The sequence below is a fragment of the Pelodiscus sinensis genome, chromosome 10 (genome assembly GCF_052426305.1).
Source record: "Pelodiscus sinensis isolate ZL-2025 chromosome 10, ASM5242630v1, whole genome shotgun sequence".
NCBI classification, from domain to species: domain Eukaryota; kingdom Metazoa; phylum Chordata; order Testudines; family Trionychidae; genus Pelodiscus; species Pelodiscus sinensis.
In genome coordinates, this window is record NC_143061.1 from 307,950 (window position 1) to 329,191 (window position 21,242).

Here is a 21,242-nt window from a genome sequence, read left to right on the forward strand (position 1 = left end):
TACTGTGCATCAGGATGGTTTGTTCCTGTGCTTTCAATAAGGCTTTTTAAAAATACTGCCAGTTCTCCTGGACTCCTTTCCCCCTCAGGTTAGCATGCGAGGGGATCCTGCCCATCAGTTTCCTGAGGGAGTCTAAGTCTGATTTTCTGAAGCTCAGGGTGTGTATTTTGCTGCTCTCCTTTCTTCCTTTTGTCAGGATCTTGAAATCTACCATCTCAATCACTGCTTCCCAAGTTGCCACCCACGTCTACTTCCCCTACCAGTTCTTCCCTGTATGTGAGCAGCAGGTCAAGCTGTGAATGACCTTTGGTTGGTTCCTCCAGCACTTGTACCAGGAAGTTATCCCCAACCTTCTCCAAAAACTTCCTGGGTTGTCTGTGTACAGCTGTGTATAGCAATCTACAGTATGGCACGTGAGATGATTTTCATTGGGATGTGGGCAGGAGCTCAGCCCTGCCCCACACTGTGCCATGCAGCATCGAGCCTGCATTGCTACTAGAGCCTCACAGCTGGCCAGCGCAGGCAGGTAGTTCAGCTGATTGTTGGGGGGCAGGGCACTGCCTTGCTGAGCAAGAAGCTGCTGAAGCAGTGGTCACTTTTGAAACACAAGATCACTTTTTGAATTTATGTGCAATCCAAATCTACCTCAAACCCAAATATCCTTTCCCCACCTCCTTTGTGCCCCTTCTCCGAGGCCCCGCCCCTGCTCACTCCATCCTCCCCCATGATTCTGGGATGCATTCACAGGAATGTTGTGAGCAAGACACTAGAAGTCATTCTTCTACTCTACTCTGTACTGATCAATGATGTAGATATTGGGATAGAGAGTACGCTTATTAAGTTTGCAGATGATACCCTAGATCCCTTTCCGCCATGCTCCTTCCTAGACAGTCGCTTCCCATCTTGTATGTATGGAACTGATTGTTCCTTCCTAAGTGGAGCACTTTGCATTTCTCTTTATTAAACCGCATCCTGTTTACCTCTGACCATTTCTCTAACTTGCTAAGGTCATTTTGAATTATGTCCCTATCCTCCAAAGAAGTTGCAACCCCACCCAGTTTGGTATCATCTGCAAACTTAATAAGCGTACTCTCTATCCCAATATCTACATCATTGATGAAGATATTGAACAGTACGGGTCCCAAAACAGACCCTTGAGGAACTCCACTTGTTAACCCTTTCCAGCAGGATTTAGAAACGTTAACAACAACTCTCTGACTACGGTTATCCAGCCAATTATGCACCCACCTTATCGTGGCCCTATCTAAGTTATATTTGCCTAGTTTATCAATAAGAATATCATGCGAGACCGTATCAAATGCCTTACTAAAGTCTAGGTATATGACATCCACCGCTTCTCCCTTATCCACAAGGCTCGTTATCTTATCAAAGAAAGCTATCAGATTAGTTTGGCATGACTTGTTCTTCACAAACCCATGCTGGCTATTCCTTATCACTTTATTACCTTCCAAGTGTTTGCATAGGATTTCCTTAATTACCTGCTCCATTATCTTCCCTGGGACAGACGTTAAACTGACCGGTCTATAGTTTCCTGGGTTGTTCTTATTCCCCTTTTTATAGATGGGCACAATATTTGCCCTTTTCCAGTCTTCTGGAATCTCCCCTGTCTGCCATGATTTTTCAAAGATCATAGCTAAAGGCTCAGATACCTCCTCTATCAGCTCCTTGAGTATCCTGGGTTGCATTTCATCAGGACCTGGTGACTTGCTGACATCTAACTTTCCTAAGTGACTTTTAACTTGTTCTTTGTGTATCCTATCTTCTAAACTTACCCTCTCTCTGCTTGTATTCACTACGTTAGGCACACCTCCAGACTTCTCGGTGAAGACCGAAACAAAGAAGTCATTGAGCATCTCCGCCATTTCCAAGTTTCCTGTTACTGCTTCTCCCTCCTCACTAAGCAGTGGGCCTACCCTGTCCTTGGTCTTCCTCTTGCTTTTAATGTATTTATAAAAAGTCTTCTTGTTTCCCTTTATGCCTGTAGCTAGTTTGATCTCATTTTGTGCCTTTGCCTTTCTAATCTTGCCCCTGCATTCCCGTGTTGCTTGCCTATATTCATCCTTTGTTAGTTGTCCTAGTTTCCATTTTTTATATGACTCCTTTTTTATTTTGAGATCGTGCAAGATCTCCTTGTTAAGCCAAGCTGGTCTTTTGCCATATTTTCTATCTTTCCTACACAGCGGAATTGTTTGCTTTTGGGCCCTTAACAACGTCCCTTTGAAATACTTCCAACTCTCCTCAGTTGTTTTTCCCTTCAGTCTTGCTTCCCATGGGACCTTACCTACAAGTTCTCTGAGCTTATCAAAATCTGCCTTCCTGAAATCCATTACCTCAATTGTGCTGGTCTCCCTTCTACCTTTCCTTAAGATCATGAACTCTATTATTTCGTGATCACTGTCCCCTATACTGTCTTCCACTTTCAAGTTCTCAACTAGTTCCTCCCTATTTGTTAATACCAAATCCAGAACAGCTTCTCCTCTGGTAGCTTTTTCAACCTTCTGAAACAGAAAGTTGTCTCCAATGCAGTCCAGAAACTTATTGGATAGCCTGTGCCTCGCTGTGTTAGTTTCCCAACATATGTCTGGATAGTTGAAGTCCCCCATCACCACCAAATCTTGGGCTTTGGATAGTTTTGTTAATTGTTTAAAAAAGGCCTCATCCACCTCTTCCACCTGGCTAGGTGGCCTGTAGTAGACTCCTAGCATGATATCACCCTCGTTTTTTACCCCTTTTAGCTTAACCCAGAGACTCTCTACACAGCTATCTCCTACATTCATCTCCACTTCAGTCCAAGTGTGTACATTTTTAATATACAAGGCAACCCCTCCTCCCTTTTTTCCCCTGTCTGTCCTTCCTGAGCAAGCTGTACCCTTCCATACCAACATTCCAATCATGCGTCCCATCCCACCAGGTTTCAAGAAGCAATGGGCTTAAATTGCAGAATGGGAGGTTTAGGTTGGACATTAGGAAAAATGTCCTACCTGTTAGGGTGGTACAGAATAAATTGCCTAGGGAGGTTATGGAATCTCCATCATTGGAGGTATTTGAGAGCATGTTAGACAGAAATCTAGCAGGGATGATCTAATTCAGGGCTACTCAACACAGCCCTCGGCCTGTTTGTGGCCCACAGTGCGATTTGGGTTTACGCGGGGCTCAACATGCAGCTCGCAGGTGGGATCCTTTGAACATGGCCTCCACTGGGAACACACTCCACAATGGTGAGTCAATATAATGCTCTTCTGTTGATATGTGTTTTAGAAGTTAAATTCCTAGACAGTCATTTCTCATTAAAAGTGTTATCATATGGGTAGAAACTTGGTAAATATTGCATTTTATTAATATCTGCAGAACTGACTTAAATGGGGCTTACATGTTATGTAGTCTTGCCTTAATCTTCGTATTCATGCCCATCAGGCTGAAATAAGGTATTTGCATATATTTGCGTGTACATGCAACCACACTTAAGTTGCGGCCCTCGGCATGTGCTGTGAGTATCACTGTGGCCCCCAGAGCTTCTAAAGTTGAGTAGCCCTGGTCTAGATGGTGCTTGGTCCTGTTGTGACAGCAGAGGACTGGACTTGATGACCTCTTAAGGTCCCTTCTAGTTCTAGTATTCTATGATTTTAGAGTGGGAGGAACCAATGTTATTGGGTACCAGCAGTCTCTTGGAAAAAAAATATTTGGAAGGAGATGGGAAATTCCAATTGCTTCTTGGATCTCTGATCAGGCTTGCTCCCCTTTTGGGTGTGGAGGGAAGCCTCATCAGGAGTGACAGGCACCCGTTTTACTGGCAACATCAGTGTCAGGGCATTCGTTATAGACATCTTGGGGCTAGAAGGATGGTTTTTTGGGGGTAGGGATGTCTCTTATGAAGAGCTGGACCTGACAGCAAGACAAACCGTGCACAGGGCAAAGCAAAGACACCGTCCCATGAGGTGACAGTTTTGGCCCTCCTTGGTATCTGTGTGTGTGTCCCCCCCGAGGAGGGTACCAGTGGATCAAAGTCATCCACAGATCTAGTGTTTGGGGGTTCCTGCATGGAGGATGTTGGAGCCACTGAATGGGAACCAAGCACTAAAATCACAAAAATATGCATTGTGTATACTGCTCTTTACGTTTGTAGGATGAAGCCAAGCCAGAATCAATAACAAATTTCTTCTTTCTTGCCTTTCCTCCTTGGGCAGAAGATTAATATGGGCCTAATTGCTTTGAACCCACATGTGAGGGCTCACTGACTTAGAGACAGAAAGGAAGCCTCTCAGAAGTTATATGGACAGAAATATGATTATGTTCACGTCCCCATCTCTTGTGAGAGGTGTTAGGAATTTTTGCCTCTATTCTGGAGCTTGTGCTGTGAGGGGCACTACTCATTGTCTGAGGCTGCTGTATAGGGTGGATGTGGGGTGTTTCCCCAGCTTGAATCTGAATGGGGTTTCATAGCTGCTCCATGAAGTGATTCTGCAGAGCTCTTATCCCTCCCAAGTTCAGGGGGCGGGAGAGAATGACAGATGCTGCACTTTGTGGCAATATCCCAAGGCAATAAAAGCAGTACCAGTGGTCATATTTGATGGAAAAGGTATGAGGACAAGGGAGACAATTCTTGAACCCTGGAACTATGGGCATAATCCCTTTTCAGAAAGAAAAGCATTTTAGAGTGTGGAGTAACTAAAACTAATGGTGTAAACTTAACTACTAAACTATTGTATTACAGTTTCACAAAAGAGGAAGATTGAATTGGACATGGAATTCCAATTCAGGTCATGTGGCACTAATGAGAAACAGAAGAGATGTTGATCTGCACTGCCCCTTTATGTCTTAGTTTAGAGCACAAGGAGATTTACTGCATATTTCTGGACCAATGGACACTGCTTGCTTGAACTTCTGGACTCAAGTGCATAGACACACACATATGGAATACACATAGGGACCATCACTTGAACTGTCTTATTTTAGACTATTTACTTTGTGGTCCAAGGATATTATAGCAATAGATGAATGCACATCAATTTATAGATGAAATTATGAAACGTTACAAATTAAGACAAGAACCATGCAACTTGGATAACTGAACATCTCAAAAAGTAACTCATGCAATGGATTTAGAGAAAGACAGTATATACTTTCAGAACCTCTTTTAGGCTAGAGAGAGAAACAAAGTCACTCAACTAGCTATTCAGCTACGAGGGACTCCATCTAATAAGCAATCAAATACTTTTTAAAAGAAGTCACTTTGCTATAAAGTCAAAATTAATTAAGCAAAACAATAAACAGACAGCAACAGCAATTATAAGCAACTTATTGGTTGAGAGCAAAAAGTATATATTGTCAATATTGTTGAACACTTTAGAAAAATAGATATTAATAAAATGGACCTTTTGAACAACCATACTCATCTGTTATCAAGATAACTTTCATTTTAGACAGCAGTAAGAAGAAATTAAAAAAGTAATTTTAATAAAATCATTGCTTAAAATTACACATTTTGTCAAGTCCACAAAACATTTATAATATGCATAGATAGTGTTTTTGCCAAAGAAGAATAAAACCCACACATAACGAACCATCTACCATAAGGACAAAATAGAAGCACTGATGAGTAACTAGAAAACTTAAGAAAACAGCAGCTTCCAAAGGATATTGTTAGGTTAAAATAACTCCAGTTTTTAAAGTATAAGCATGTGATTAACATTACCAATTACTAATGAGTTAATTTTTCTTCATCCTTGCTGTTTGTATTATGTGTTACTCTGTTTCTACAATACAAAGACTTGTGTCACTTTTTGTTAATAGTTTCTTTTCAAATTCATTCAAGGGTACAGCAATATCCCTTGACTTGGCAGCATCTATGAAAAGGATGCAAACCTTCCAAACTCATGTATCTGTTATTGACCCATTCCCTTATCTTTCTGTACAAACTCTGGCAATAATAGTTCCTAAAATACCTTTCCAGAATTTATAGTTGTCAGAGAACAGTTTCATCTATCAGTTCTACTGTACCCTGCAAACCACTGTTTGGGACGCTGTTGTGCCTGCTTGGAGTATTAGTAATTTTGTTGGGGGCATCTATCCACATGAAATAAACTGCAGGATTAAAGCCTGGAACAGCATTTACTTTGTACAGCACATAGAAGAATGGGGCCATAAATCCTATTATATAAATGCTATTATAATAAAAATAATAATACCTAAAAACTCAGTCTAGTCTTTAAAATGCATCATGCAATGAGAATGACACAGTGCAGGGACTTTATTCAACAACATTAATTCTGGTGCTAAGTCCTAGTCAGCTTTTGAGGACAACTCTAAATAAACAGCCATATTTGACAAAACTACTAAATAAAAACTGAAAACAAAACAAAACACTGACTCACTTTCCTTAAAGATATTTACCGATCACACTTGGAAAAAAAAAAAAAAAAAGAATATTTCACATATATCAGCTAACAGTGTGAGCACAAAACTTACTAAAGGTTTGTCTATTGGAGAAAGTTGTATCAGTTTAACCAAGGGTGAACATTTTAAACTGATATAGTTAAACGAGTGCATAAGATCAAGTGGACCCTCAGACTTCAATTTAACCATGTTGATTTTGATTCAATTTAAGTTTATTGTTAAGTCATAAGCATAATACAAACACAAAATCTCAGCAATTCATCTGAGCTGATAAATGCAGATTTCAATAGCAGCTGATTAGAAGTTCTTATTTTATTTATCAAATAAATATCTGGAAAAAATACTAAGACAAATCCAAACTTAAAGACAATAAGAAAGTTGAAAATAAAGAAGGAACTTATAACACTTACGGTAACTACTTTCACTATCGCTGGCATTAGAGGTTACATGTTCTGAAATTGCAACACAATGGAAAAATAAGGGAAAAAACACTAAATGACACGGGGTTCAAAAGAAAAACTGAAAAATAATCATGATGAAAGATAATGCTGACATTGATAAAGGATAAAATACCAATAAATATTGCATATACAAGTTTTAAGGAATTTATGGTAGCTCATCATTTAGCTCCACTTTACACAAAAAGAACTGTAATAAAAATTAAACATTTTTCACATAAAAATGAGACTATGAAAAAAAAATGAATCCATATTTCATGCACAGTACTGCAATCCTTGTGCTTTTACCTCATGGGGAAATTTTGTAGTGCAAGAGCTGGAGAACTTAATATTTAGAGACCTGCATACGTATACACAAAAATGAGCCACGGATCTCCGCATCATAAAAATGAGCTGTGGATATTTCTATCCATTCTGCGGATGTGAATACCCACAGATATCTGCAAATTTGCTGGGCTCTATGCATTTTTAAGATAGGTTATTGTCCAAGTTTGTTACTAATGCACGATGTACTCTAGAGACATATCACTCATCTGCATGGAGGCTAGCAACTGAAAATAATGAAATGTACACTTTTGAATGCATCTGATGCAGTAGGTTTTACCCACAGAAGCTTATATCCAAATCAATCTGTCAGTCTTAAAAATGCCACAGGACTCCACATTGTGTTTTCAAAAGATATGCTGAGTATAGTAATTAGTTCAGTAACAGAAATTTAATTTTTTATTATAAGTTAATTAATCATTTATAATTTCTCTGAGGTGCACTGCAGAATTAAGATCTACTTTGTTTTCTGGTTTGCTTTTCAAAACTGAACAGTCTTGTGCTGAGTATCAATATGGATCTCTTGCCTTTCACATTAATAACCAATCCATTTTATGGGTTACCTTAATTAAAAATGTGTTGCATTGTTCATGTTAATTAAAAATTACTGATTTACTAGATTTGAAAGTTTCTATGTTACATATTGTTTAAAAATGAATAGACTTTGCTTTCCATTTTTAGAGACTTATACACAGCAACAGTTTAGTAACACAGCTGAACTACTGAAGTATTTAACTGACGTTTAGATGAATATTTACTTTTATTTTGTTTACAACTTTTGCATTTACTTATTATTACAATATTAAAATGCTTGAAGGTTAGAGAACACAAAATATATGTAAATCAGCATTTGATTCACTTTCGGACTAAAGCAGCAGAAGAAAGTTTATAGGGGTAGGCTTTTTCTCTGTTCCCTTTGTTCTGTCTTAAAGATCACAATGCACACTTTAATAAGATTTTTTTCAGTCTCTTTGAAGCTCAACTTCTCATTTTGCTTGATCCTACAGTGAATTACTAAGCCTGGACTTCTGATACCAAAAGTTTGTTGTCTTTGGGTACGTCTACACAGCAGGGCTTAACTCAAAATAAGCTATGGAAATTGAGCTACGTCAATTGCATAGATTATTTTGAAACAGCTGATTTCAAAATTGGGAGCATCTACACATCCCTTATTTCAAAATAGAGTACTCTCCTTCTGACTTCCCTTACTCCTCATACATTGAGAATTACAAGAGTCAAAGTAAGAAGCCCTTAGTTTGACAATATGTTGACATTATTTTGAAATATCTGCCTGCTGAGTAGACGCGGACTAAATCATTTTGAAATAATGCTATTTATTTCAAAATAAAATTGCTGTGTAGACGTACTCTTAGAGAGTATTTCACTATTTTTGCATGATAGAAACAGAATATTAGAAAGAAAAGATGGGCAAGACAGTATTTTACAGAGAGACAGACAAACATTTGGTCCAACACAAGATACTACTTCCCTCAAATTGTGTGTCTAATATCCTGGGACAAACACAGGTACAACCACATTGCAGAAATAGAATATGAAATGTCCAAGTATTTGTGTATGCTTACATGGACATATTTCATGTTAGCAGTTAGTAGAAAGTGCCTATATTAGAGCACAAAGAGTGTGTGTGTGTGTGTGTGTGTGTGTGTGTGTGTGTGTGTGTGTGTGTAAGAGACTAAAGTGAGTGTGTGAGAGATGAATTTCTAACTATAGTGTGTGAAAGAACTGCATCCTGTGGAAGAGACAGCAAGCAGTATGCAACTTGGGATACACCATTTCACCAGTTTGTTAGACTAATCAGCAGTGTATGCAATGTAGTTGTAGTTATGTTGACCCCAGGATATTAGAGAGAAGATGGGTGAAGTAATATATTTTTTTGAACTAATTTATCGGTGAGAGAGACTAGTGCCTGAGCTTTCACAGGGCTCAAGAAGGGCTCTGTGCAGGGGTGAAAGTAAGTGAACAGACTTACTGGTACACTGAGGTCCTCCTGGGCAAGGTGTGAGAGTGGCCCAGTGCCCCCAGAATGGGCAGGGCAGGGGACCAGACTTACCCAGCCAGTCCTTGATGCTGGCTGTTTAGGTGGCAGGAGCCCCAGGGCTGCAACAGCAGCAGCCAGGAGCCCTGGGCTTTGGCTGGCAGTAGTGGTGGTCGAGAGCCCCAGCTCCATTTAAATCACCAGGCCTAGCAGCCCTGTCAATAGTGTCTGGCAGTGCTTCTGTGGTACTGCTGCTGGATTTTTCCAGGAGGCATACAGCTAGAGGGAGGAGCAAAGAGGAGCAAAAGGGGAAGCACTTTAACGCTGGCCATAAAGGGGCCAGTACCGGTACACCACCTCGGTGTAAGCTCAAGAACTTGTCTCTCTCACCAGAGAAGTTGGCCCAATAAAAGGCATTAACTTTATGTCCTTCGTCTCTCTAATAACCAGCAGTGTGATACTTTAGCAATGGGCATGAGTTGTAAAGGTATAGGAGAGCAGGGCTTACTATCAGCTATGAAAAGAGGAGATGCAAATAGCAGACTGCTGCCAAGAGCTTTTTGAAACTGTGAAAGCTTTCAAGAAATCCAGTGGGGCTGCTGTGACCCAAGAACCTTTTAATGTCAACTGACAATGGGGTGCAGAAGAGTACAAGTAACTCCTGATTCTGGTATGCCCTTTCTGGTTAACTGAATAATGTCATTTTAGCTCTTAAATGAAAGTTGGCGTCACACTGGTCATCAATATCACTGTGAAAAGTATGTATATGTACTATGTAAGGTGTTCTTTATATGTATTAGAAAATTATGCTCTTAAAGTTAAAAACAGTTCACCAGAAGGTGACAATAACATTCCTCCAGACATGAGGTAAGAAATCTCTCTCTCTCAATTGGGATGTAAATGAAGTCTTTTAAGCTAACACCTTGGATGCCTATTTACAAACAAATTCAAATGTAAACAGAGAAAGGAAATCACCATAAAGGAGCGCACAAAAAAAATAATCCATTGGGGTTTATTTTTTTGAGGAGTACAGGATCTTTCGAAAAAGGCTTTTCTTTTCGAACGAACCGCGTCTAGACCGAGGTTTCGCTTTCGAAATAGCTTTTATAAAAAAAACGCCGTGACATGATTATGCAAATGAAGCACAGGAAATTCAAATCCTGGCTTCATTTGCAATTTCGATATGTCTAATTTACATCCCTCTTTCAAAAGAGGGATGTAGTTTAGATGTACCCACAGATTTCCCCAGCTGCCAGTATACACATACACTCTCTGTCTCTCTCTCATGCACACACCCGTACACACAGGGTTTCTTTTCCACCCCTCACCTTCCCCCTGCCCGTCTACCCCATCTCTGCAGAACAGGACAGGGGGCACAGGGCTGGGAGCAGGCCAGCTGCTGGCAGCTACTGTAGTCTCAGCCTTATGGTGAGTGGCTTAAAGAGACAGAAGCAGTCTCTCAGAATTCTCCAGCAGCTAGCACAAACACCAATGTCTCTGGCGCACACACCTTCTAACGTATACTTGTGGTGGTAGTGCTGTTATTACTACTTCTGGGTACTTCCTGCTACATGTATATATTCTCTGCAATTTTATTCTTTCAAAAGTGCTGTTATTTTAGTTTGATTGGTCTATTCATTTCATATGTTTAAATTTAATTCTTTGAACAGTGAGTTCTAAAATACATGACCTTCCCTGCTGGAGTAATTATCCCTTTGGCAACTTTTAAAATACATATATCTAGGTTTTTCTGTTTCTATTACCACACATATGAATATATTAACACAATATTGATGCACATCATAAAATTCATTCTGCACATGGATGGAAAAAATTAATTGGTATGAGTTTGTTTTTTATTTAATTATTTTTTCCAATATCCTTATTCACTCTCATCTGAATAATAAAGTCTTTGACTTTTTTCTTGTTTTCATGGTAAGTGTATGTAAGTGCTGTGTGTTAAGCAAAAAGCTGGTCTTGAGAATATCTGGTCTAGTACATAAATGTTTAGTGCATAAAGGTGTGGACACAGGGAATGCTCCAAGTATTAAGGGAGAGTCAGGAGTACGGAGGCTTGGAAAATAGTGCTTGTGCTGCCAGAAGCTCTTCATTTCAGGAAGTGGTTCCAGAGCAAGCACAACCAAGACTTCTTCTGTTATGAGAAGGAGTAAGTAATACTTTGCTATTCACTTTCTCTACACCATGAATCATTTTACAGCCTTCTATTATATACCTCCGCACACCTTAGAGTCTCTTCTAAACTGAACAGTTCCAGCTCAACTAAACAGTTTTCTCCTCATATAGAGGCTTTTTCATATTCCAAAGTATTTTTGTTACTCTTCTCTGTAGTTTATCCAATTCTAATGTTCTCTTTTTGGAAATAGGGCAACCAGAACTGCAAACAGCATTCAGAGTGGGCATACCATGGATTTATATAGTGGTGTTAATATATTTTCTGCCTTATTATCTATCCCTTTCCTAATGGTTCTTAACATTCTGGTAGCTTTTTTGACTGCTGCTTAACATTGAGCAGATGTTTTCAAAGAACTACCCATAAGGACACCAAGATCCTTTTCTTGAGTGCTAATAGCTGTTTTAGACGCCATCAGTGGGGATTATGTTTTCCAGTGGGCATTACTTTGCATTTATTAACATTGAATTTAATCTGCCATTTTGTTGACTGGTCACCCAGTTCAGTGAGATCCTTTGTAACCTCACAATCAGTTTTGGACTTAACTAACTTGAGTCACAGTACCATCTGCAAACTTTACCACGTCACTATTTACCTCCTTTTTCAGATCATTTTTTAATATATTGAACAGCGCTGGTTACTGTACAGATTCATAGGGGACCCCACCATATACTAGGGATGTGAAAGTGTAACTGTGTACATGGTTAACTGATGATGAGCCTGGGCTTACTGTTACATGCAGGCTCCCGGTATGTGAAGGGAGCCGGCTTAAAAGCTGGCTCCCTTAATGCACCAGCTCCCGAGGAGCTGCCTGTCCCCTTCCCCAGCACTGGCACTTGTGTGTCAGAGCCAGCAGAGCAGGGGGCAGGTGGGAGCAGGTACAAGTGGGGAGCCACCTTTAACTTTTAAATTTTCAGTGATTACACGGTTACTTAAATGCATTTTAACACCCCTATTATGTACCTCCTCCAACTGTGAGAGTTCAACGTTACTGATCCATGAAAAGATCTTTCCTCTTTCCCGATGACCGCTTACTTTGCTTAAAGTCTACGTTATCATCTAATAAACCATCTTGTTAATCTTTAAAGTGCTACATAGTCCTATATTTTATATCCACTGGATCACCCTCATTCACATGTTTGTTGATCCCCTCAAAGAATAGGTTAATAGAATTTATTTGTAGCCTCAGAGCCTTTCCAACTCAGAAGTCTGAGATAATTTGTGTATCTTGATCACCAATATTTTAAAATTAAGCTAGTAAACTTTAATTTTATCCACAAATTCTATCCTTTGCTGGATCATCATGTTAGTGGTGCCTGAACACGTGAATCAGGGCTACTCAACGTGCGGCCTGTGGGACGGTTTGGGTTTACATGGGGCTCTACATGCAGCCCAGGCGGGGTGAACAGTTAAAGATGCAAGCGGATGGGCTGGCTGGAACAGATGTGTACAGGGTATGAGCATTTTTAACGCCCCGGGAGGAGATGCTGGGAGTGCTTTGTATTCATGCCCATCAGTGTGAAAGAAGCTATTTGCATATATATGCAACCACACTTAAGTTGTGGCCCTCAGCATGTGCTGAAAGTATCATTGTGGGCCCCAGGGCTTCTAAAGTTGAGTAGCCCTGACATAGACAACTATACATAGAGGTCAACTTTTTACTTGAGTAACTATTGGTAAGGTTTAAAACTTATTGGAATTTAAATTACAAAGCAAAATTATAACATGGGCATTACTTATCCAGAACTGCTTATCTAGCATCCCCAGTATTAATATTTTTCATGAAATAAAACAGATAAAGCTTTGTATGAACTGCTGCTAATTTTAAAATACATTTAGCAATAGCAGCCACTGAAACAGAATATCCTACACTAAAGATTAAAAGAAACAAAGCAAATAAACATTATTGCAATGGCGTGGATCATAGTTGTAGAACACTGTATTTTTTAAAAAAATGAAAGGTATAGGTAATATAAGAATGACACACTAGAAAACATGCACTAACTAGTTCAGAGACAGCAGCCATTATCTGTGGCATACAGAACAGGAGGCTAAGCTTCTCAACTAAAAATAAAATGTGACTGTCACCTGAATTAAATGAAGTAGAAAGATATTAAAAGATAAAACCCAAGAACATTACAAATTAATAAAATTCTATTCAAGTGTGAAATAATTAACCTCCTCATATCAGCAGAGCAATATCACCAGTCTCAAAATGGATTGATAAAAGTTAATTTTGCAGATGGAGGTTAAATATAACTTGGGAGTTTTTATCACTTACTCAGGCCTTTTGATCCCATGTCGTCAGGGATCTCCTGTAGAGTAGTCCCCAGAGGGCAAGCAATAAAAAGATAATCACAAAAGAAAAATAACTGTCAGTAATGTATAAAACTGGCGCTACGATAAGAGACAGTTTCAAGAACATTACAGGGAATGATAGTTCTACGGAAATTTCAGTCAGCTCCTAGCAGCTGAAGTATTATCAGTGGTGCAAAAGGCAGGGGGGCAGCTTATGGTATGCAAAGATTTGAACAATTGACTTTATTTTTATTATAAATATAAAATTTGTTTCAAAGATGCTTCCATCAGGGGAAAAAAGTAATAAATAATTAAAAGGAAACACCCTAAAAATGAAGACAGTGTTAAAATGAAAGGTTAGAACAGAAGAAATTTCAAAAAACCAGTCTAAAGTGCCTGGTATATAGTTAATGTATAATCCAAGTAACAGTTTTATAACTGTGCACTCTTTTTATGAAGTTACGGACACAGAATATTATGATGAGAGTAACAGAACTTAGTTATCACCTTCAATTGCACACACAGTTATTATCCCACAGTCCCATCCAGTTCATCATGAATAAGGCTGCTCTTGGAGTCCAAGAACAGTTAGGATGCACTGTAAAAGCACATGAATCAATATACTGATTTAAAAGATTGTTTTGTCATTCACATTGAGTTCTATTAACCTGTTGCAGCTCTTGAAACTGTCTCCAAGGTAACACCCTACTACAAGCTAGCAGGCCTTTTGGGGTGTGTGTGTGTGTGTGTGTGTGTTTCTCCATTGGATTCCACATACTTACGGTCAATATCACTGGTTTCTTGCTCACTCTGGTCCTTGTTCTTGTAGAAGGGAAATTTTCGGGAAAAGAGGTTCTTTTTACGCTTGTCATTGAATGACTGCTGAAGAAGAAAAGGAGGGGCAAAACAAAGGATGTCTAATGTGTGTGTGTACAGAAGCCCAGCCCCAGCAGCTTTGTGGAAGCTGACTCCTATAACCACATGATGCAGTTTGTATTTTCATTTAACATCATCACCCCAGCTCATCAGAAATAGAGTGGACTTTAGGTTTTGCTCAAACCCTCCATGTTTTGCATGTTAACTAGTGAGAGAATTGGAAAACTGGTGTCCATGATTTATCATCTGTGGCCTTATGCTTCATAAGTCAGAACCTTTGTGAAGAGAAAAATAAGAGCTAGTAGGCTAATAAACCATCAAAAGTAAATTGCATTTGATTAGCAGAATGGAGGAAGTCTCAGATATCAGATAATACAGGGGGAACAGGTACTACCAGCATTATCTGCTTCCAAAATCACAACTAACTACTTGAATGACATCTAATGTAAATGAAACCAACATAATTAAATGCTGATATTATACCTATTTCCCTGAAAAACAGTGATGAAAAGTAACAATTTTACAAAAAACAAAAGCTTTGCCTACTTAAAACATTCCATCCTCAGTTTAAAAAAAAACTCTGACATTTGCTTAGTTCTTCTGCATCAGCAAATCCTTATAAATTCATGGCAAGAAATGGACATTGCAGTGGGAAAGTTCACATCCCAGGGCCAAGGTCCATTATTAACACTTGCTTGTTTCGTTTAGCTTGTGAACAACATTGTGGGGAGGAGCCATAGAGGGGGACTGACATTTTAGAAATCAGACATTACAATGCACAGAATGGTATCCAGAAAGAATTAGGAATTCTGGTTGCTGAATAAAGTGTACAGATCAGATGCTTTAGTCTGATTCAGCGAGAGTATTTTTATAATTTATTTTCCCACTGGAGAGCAAGTTATTATTATAATCCTATGCTGCTTTACAAATAAGATGAATATACATCTTTATGTACACTATCTGTGAAAGATAGTACCACAAATTTAATTATAGTTGGTGATGTCCACTGCTGAAAATATTATAAAAGCTTCCCATTTTTAAAACATATTTTTATTCTAGAATGTGACTATACTAAAATGGAATTGTCCTAACTGTGCAAAACTGGTCTCTATCATTAAAAGACTTCTTTAATAAGCAGTCAGTCAGTTTCACCCTGACATCCCTAATGAAGGCTGTGGATTTGCGCAAGTCTCATTGTGTGCTTCATCTGGCCTGCAAAATTTCTGTTACTGGTGATGATGCAAAAAGAATGGCTGAGTTTTCAAAGTTTATTACTAAATTAAAAATACATGATATGGAAATTGTGCCAGAAGCATGGAGCAACACACTACCATTTCTAAAGAGCCATGTTTCAAAGTACATTCTTCAAAAGAAACTACTGGTTTTCAGTTCATGTATAAGGATTCCATTAACAGTTATTTCTAGAATCTACAGCATAACTGCAATATGCTGTCCATCATATTTTATCCAATTTGATCATACTCTTCCTTAATCACAACATGGGTCCTGATGCAGGTAAGCCTTATTGGAAGAAACACAAACTGCTTTCTCTTCCCTACTACTACTTCATGTGAAAGGAGATATTGTAGCAAATAAAGGATAAGGCAGCGCTGTGTTCCTTTGACTAGCTGTGCACTTTTTCAGGGCTAGTGAACAATCAGCACAATGATAAGCTTGTCATTTATTCAGTGAATGCCTGCAGTGTATCATGTAAATTGCTCACTCCTACAGTGGTCACAGCTTTTCCAGCCATCTGCTTTAACAGACTTATTCAACAATGTCAGATGCTGGAGGAATCACTGCTGTTAAAAATAATGAATTTGGTAATTTAAATATTATCAGGTGCAAAAAAAGGGCATATGGCACCAGCAGTGCCCAATAAGGCCTGTCACGGAAGGTAGAGTTCTGGGGAAAAAACAGCATGAAGAATAGTAAGCAGGAAGTTCACAAAATCTCTTAATGAGTTGGCATCAGCAGGTAGCAAACCTGGTATTCAACTGTGAGGATCATCTTGACATATGGGCACAAGAAAAGAGTTGCCTGTTCTCATAACTGGTGTTCTTCGAGATGTGTTGTTCATGCCCATTCCAATTCATGTGTATGCATGCTGCATGCATGAACATTAGAAACTTTTCCCTTAGGGTAAGCTGTGGAGCACCCTAGAGTGGTGCTGTTATATCAGCACGTATATATCACTACTGACCCTACCATTCCTCATTTCCTTCTTGCCAGCTACTCCGACAAAGGGGAAGGAGGGTGGGATTGGAATGGACATGAACACCACATATCCTGAAGAACACCAGTACGAGAACAGGTAACGGTCTTTTCTTCTTTGATTGTTCACATCGATTCTAATTCAGGTGTCTCCCAAGTTGCTACCCCACAGAGGTGGAGTCAGCATTTGGAATCACAGACTGCAGGACTGCTCTACCAACTGTTGCGTCCTCCCTGGAGGACTGATCAATTGCATAATGGGCTGTGAACATGTGACTCAAAGACTAAGTAGCTGCCCTGCAGATTTCCTGCAAGGGAACCTGTGCCACAAAGGCCACAGATGAAGGTTAGGCCCTGGATGAGTGGCCTGCGACTGGCGGGAGAGGAACCCCAGCTAGGTCATAGCAGGTGCTTATGCACCGCACTATCCAGGTAGAGATGCACTGTGTGGATACCAGGTTCCCCTTCATATGCTCCGCGGTTGCCACAAACAGCTGTGTGGGTCTCCTAAATGACCTAGTGCTGTCTATGGAGAAGGCTAAAGCAATCCTTACATCTAATGTATGCAATACCCCCTGTCTATCACTAGAATGAGGTTTAGGATAAAAAACTGGAAGGAAGACCAGTTGTGACAGGTGGAATTGGGAGACCATTTTTTGCAGGAAAGCTGGGTGTAGCCTAAGCTGTACTCTGTACTTGTGGAAAACTGTGCATGGTGGTTCTAAGGATAGGGTCCTTAACTCAGACACTCGTCTTGCTGGTGTGACAGCTACCAGGAAAGCTACCTTCATAGACAGATGTAGCAAAGAGCACAGCCATCTGTTTGTAGGGTGGACCAAAAAGTTTATTGAGTACCATGGTTCATGTCTCAAGCAGGTACAGGAGGATGACAATACTGGTACAACCTGTACAACCCCTTTCTGAACCACGCCAGCATGGGGTGGCTGAATAGGGAATGCTGGGAACAACCTGGGTGAAAGGTGGATAAAGCCACTAAATGAACTTTGACTGAGGAGGGCACCAGCCCCTGTGATCACAGATACAACAGGTACTCCAATACTACCAGGATAGGTACCTGCCCTGGGGACACATTCTACTCCTTGCACTAGCTGGAAAACCATTTCCATTTGGCCAAATATGCCACTCTGGTAGAGGGCTTTCTACTGCCCAATAGGACCTGCTATACCTGGGCCAAGCACTGAAGCTCTAACGAATCAAACCATCCAGCTTTCATGCTATCAGATGGAGTGAGCGCAGATCTGGTTGCTTGATGCATCCCTAATACTGCGTCAGGAGGTCTGGCAGGAGAGGAAACAGTATTGGCGTTTCCATCAACAAGTTGAGTAGGGTGGAGAACCAGTGTTGGCACAGACATGCTGGTGCCAACATGATTAGATGAGCCCTGTCCCTTTGGCTTTCACAAGGACCCGATGTACTAGGGGAATCGGGAGGAAATGCATATAAGAGGTGCCTCCCCCCAGTAGAGAGCTAATGTGTCTCCTATGGATACTAAAACAAAAGACAGGACTATGCAGCACTTTAAAGACTTACAAGATGGTTTATTAGCTGATGAGCTTTCGTAGGCCAGACCCACTATACTAGATAGGGATTCTGGACTGAACAAAGGCTAGGTCTTTTTTTGTTTTTGGGGAGACAAACAAGTCTAGGCAGGGAGTCCTCCACTTGCAGAAGATTGATTTCATCATGTCTTCCCTGACCAACCACTCATGGACCATAAAGGTCCTGCTGAGTGCATCTGCCAATGTGTTTTGCAGTCCTTGGAGATACCAGGCTTCAAGGTGAATTCTGTGTTTCACACAGTAGTGCCATAGCCTCTATGTCTTGTTGCATAGGTGAGATGACCTTGCACCCCCTTGTTTGCGGTCATATTGTCCATACACACCAATATGTACTGGCCCTGCATCCAGCATGCCAATCTGACCTCTCTCAGTTACTTCACATTGAGGTGAAGGCTCATGCCCATGGGTGACCAGAGTCCTTGCGTCCTGAGGTTATCCAGATGGGCTCCCCACCCCAGGTCCAATGTGTCTGTCACCAGTCAGAGTGAGGGTTGTAGTTCTTCAGGGAGGGCCAGTCAGGATTTAATGCCGAGGTGTCCTCACAGGTCTCTGGTCTGTGGAGAATAACCAGAAAGCTGCTTGCGTGTGCGCTCAGTGATGTGTCGCGTCGACTTGTGCACTTAGTCTCCACAGCTGACCACAAAAGAGCCCCAAAGACCACAAAGCAGATAAGGATCGAAGGTGCCAGGCCAGGTTTATTGTAGAGCGAAGTACAGTCATAGTTGCCAGTAGATTCTGTTGAACCACTTGCCACAATGGAATGACTCAATCAGTGGGAGGTCCCACTGCTCCCTAGGCCATTCAAAGGCTGTCCCCCAAGACACCACCTTATATACAGGTACAACAAGTCACACCTCACTGCTGATGTATCAGGGTGCCATTCTCTGATGCTACTTAGATACCACCCATCACCCTGTACCTCATGGTTTGATTAGATATCTCTAGCCATCATTCTGCCATTTTAGACCCTTTCTGGGACCTGAGTCTGTATCTGAGACGAGTGGGTACCAAGGTCTTTTTTAATGAGCTAGTGATATCATGTGCTTTCCACTTATGACCAGTACCAATTATTGTTCTGCAGTCAGTACCTAGCATCAATTAGTGTTTTGTGCTTTCAGCTCTGTTCGTGCCAAGTTCTGTGAGCTGGGGCCTGCCTCTTGCTCACAGCTTAGCTTTGCTTTATGTTAGCCCTCTTTTGTTCATTGTTAACTAGGCCTCAGACCAGGCCTGTGCTGCATGGGCTTATGTTTTAGGCCCTCATCTTACTACAAACTGCACTCCCTCTAATAGATTGCAAAAGTCCATCCACCACCTGAGAGACTCTAATGCCTTCTGGGGAATGGATATTACCATGCCCAAGTTGTGATGCACAGGTACATACACTAAAGCAAGCCACCGTGAAGGGGGTCTTAGATGTAGACGAGTGTACCCGATCATATAACAACATGATGTCATGTGGCCTATAAGCCTGAGGCACATCGCTGTGGCAGTGATAGGATACCACGTGAGGGAGTCTACAATGTCATGAATGCTGTAGGCCCTTGATTCTGGCAACAGTGTCTTTCCTCGTATTACCTCTAATATCATTAACTCACAGACACTTACCTTCCTTTCCCCCCCCCCCCCCGCATCCCCCTTCTGTTCTGAAATGTGATTCGTCCTTTTCATATGTGTTCATTTTTTTTAATTGTATCCCTGGGTATATATGGTTGTGACTATTTTCTTCCACTATTTGATCTGAGGAAGTGGGTCTGGCCCACGAAAGCTCATCACCTAATAAACCATCTTGTTAGTCTTTAAAGTGCTACATAGTCCTGCATTTTGCTTCAGCTACACCAGACTAACACGGCTACATTTCTATTACTTTCCTCGTATTGAGTCTAATGTTGCCCCTATGAATTCTATACTCTACACCGGGCTTAACATCAACTTCTTGAGGTTGAGGAGAATACCCAGTGTTACAAACAGCACTAGGGTGAGGTCTTTGTGGGTCAGGAGCTGAGACCTGGTGTGCGCTTTTATCAGCCAATTGTCCAGGTAAGGGAATACTTGCACTCCCCTATTTTGGAGGAAGGCCACTGCCATACATTTGGTAAACACTCGCGGGGCCAAGGAAAGGCCAAAGGGTAGCACTGCAAATTGGTAGTGCCCTCCCGCTATTGTAAATCCAGACAGGGACTTATAGTGGGTAAGGCTAGGGTGGCCAACCCATTAAAGGCAAAGAGCCACAATAGTTGGGGATATAGCACAAAGAGACAGCGGAAAAAAAGCTGTTGAGAAAACAAACAAACCAAAACATGCTGCTGCCCCTTTAAACACAACTCCGGTGGCTTTTTGGCCACATCAGGCACCATTTTGGTTTGCTGCACAAGGAAATGGGGACCATTTCCAAGGGTGCAGGGGTGACTTCGCGAGTCATGGGGGAGGCTTCATGAGCTGCATTTGAAGGGGGAAAGAGCCGCATGTGGCTCAGAAGCTGTGGTGACCATCCTGAACTTCATTTTCCACATATATCGATTGAGGTTCCTTAGCTCTAAGATAGGTCTTAGGCTGCCTTTTGCTTTTGGGACAAGGAAGTAGTGAGAATAAAAACCCTTGCCCCTGACATTCTGAGGGAGTTCATGAATCACACCTGCCTTGAGGAGCAATTCAACCTCTTGTTTTAGGAGATGCTCATGAGAGGGGTCCCGGAAGAGGAATGGGGAAGGGGGATTGTGAGGTGGTGGAAAAGCAAACTGCAGGGAGTATCCCATTCCAACCACGTGGAGGAACCAACAATCTAACGTAACATTGGCCCACGCACAGTAGTGGTGGGATAATCTGACTAAAAAGAGGGGAACAGATCCTATAGGTCTGGTGCTCTGCTCTTTGGCACACCTTCAAAAGGCCTG

At 40.9% G+C, this 21,242-nt stretch overlaps 1 protein-coding gene across 12 annotated transcripts in view; it reads right to left on the minus strand.

Annotated features, from left to right (window-relative positions):
* DLG1 (discs large MAGUK scaffold protein 1) overlaps positions 1–21,242 on the minus strand; it is a 360,352-nt gene that overhangs the window by 47,630 nt on the left and 291,480 nt on the right. For 7 of the 12 annotated variants that reach the window (XM_075938333.2, XM_075938331.2, XM_075938327.2 and 4 more), the window contains 2 exons: positions 14,464–14,563; positions 6,825–6,866 (listed from right to left, as the gene is read on the minus strand). In XM_075938333.2, coding sequence (XP_075794448.1) covers positions 6,825–6,866; positions 14,464–14,563 — 142 coding nt within the window. Of the gene's footprint in view, positions 1–6,824; positions 6,867–13,664; positions 13,699–14,463; positions 14,564–21,242 lie in introns of all 12 variants that reach the window. The other 5 variants (XM_075938328.2, XM_075938334.2, XM_075938329.2 and 2 more) reach the window with 2 other exon arrangements.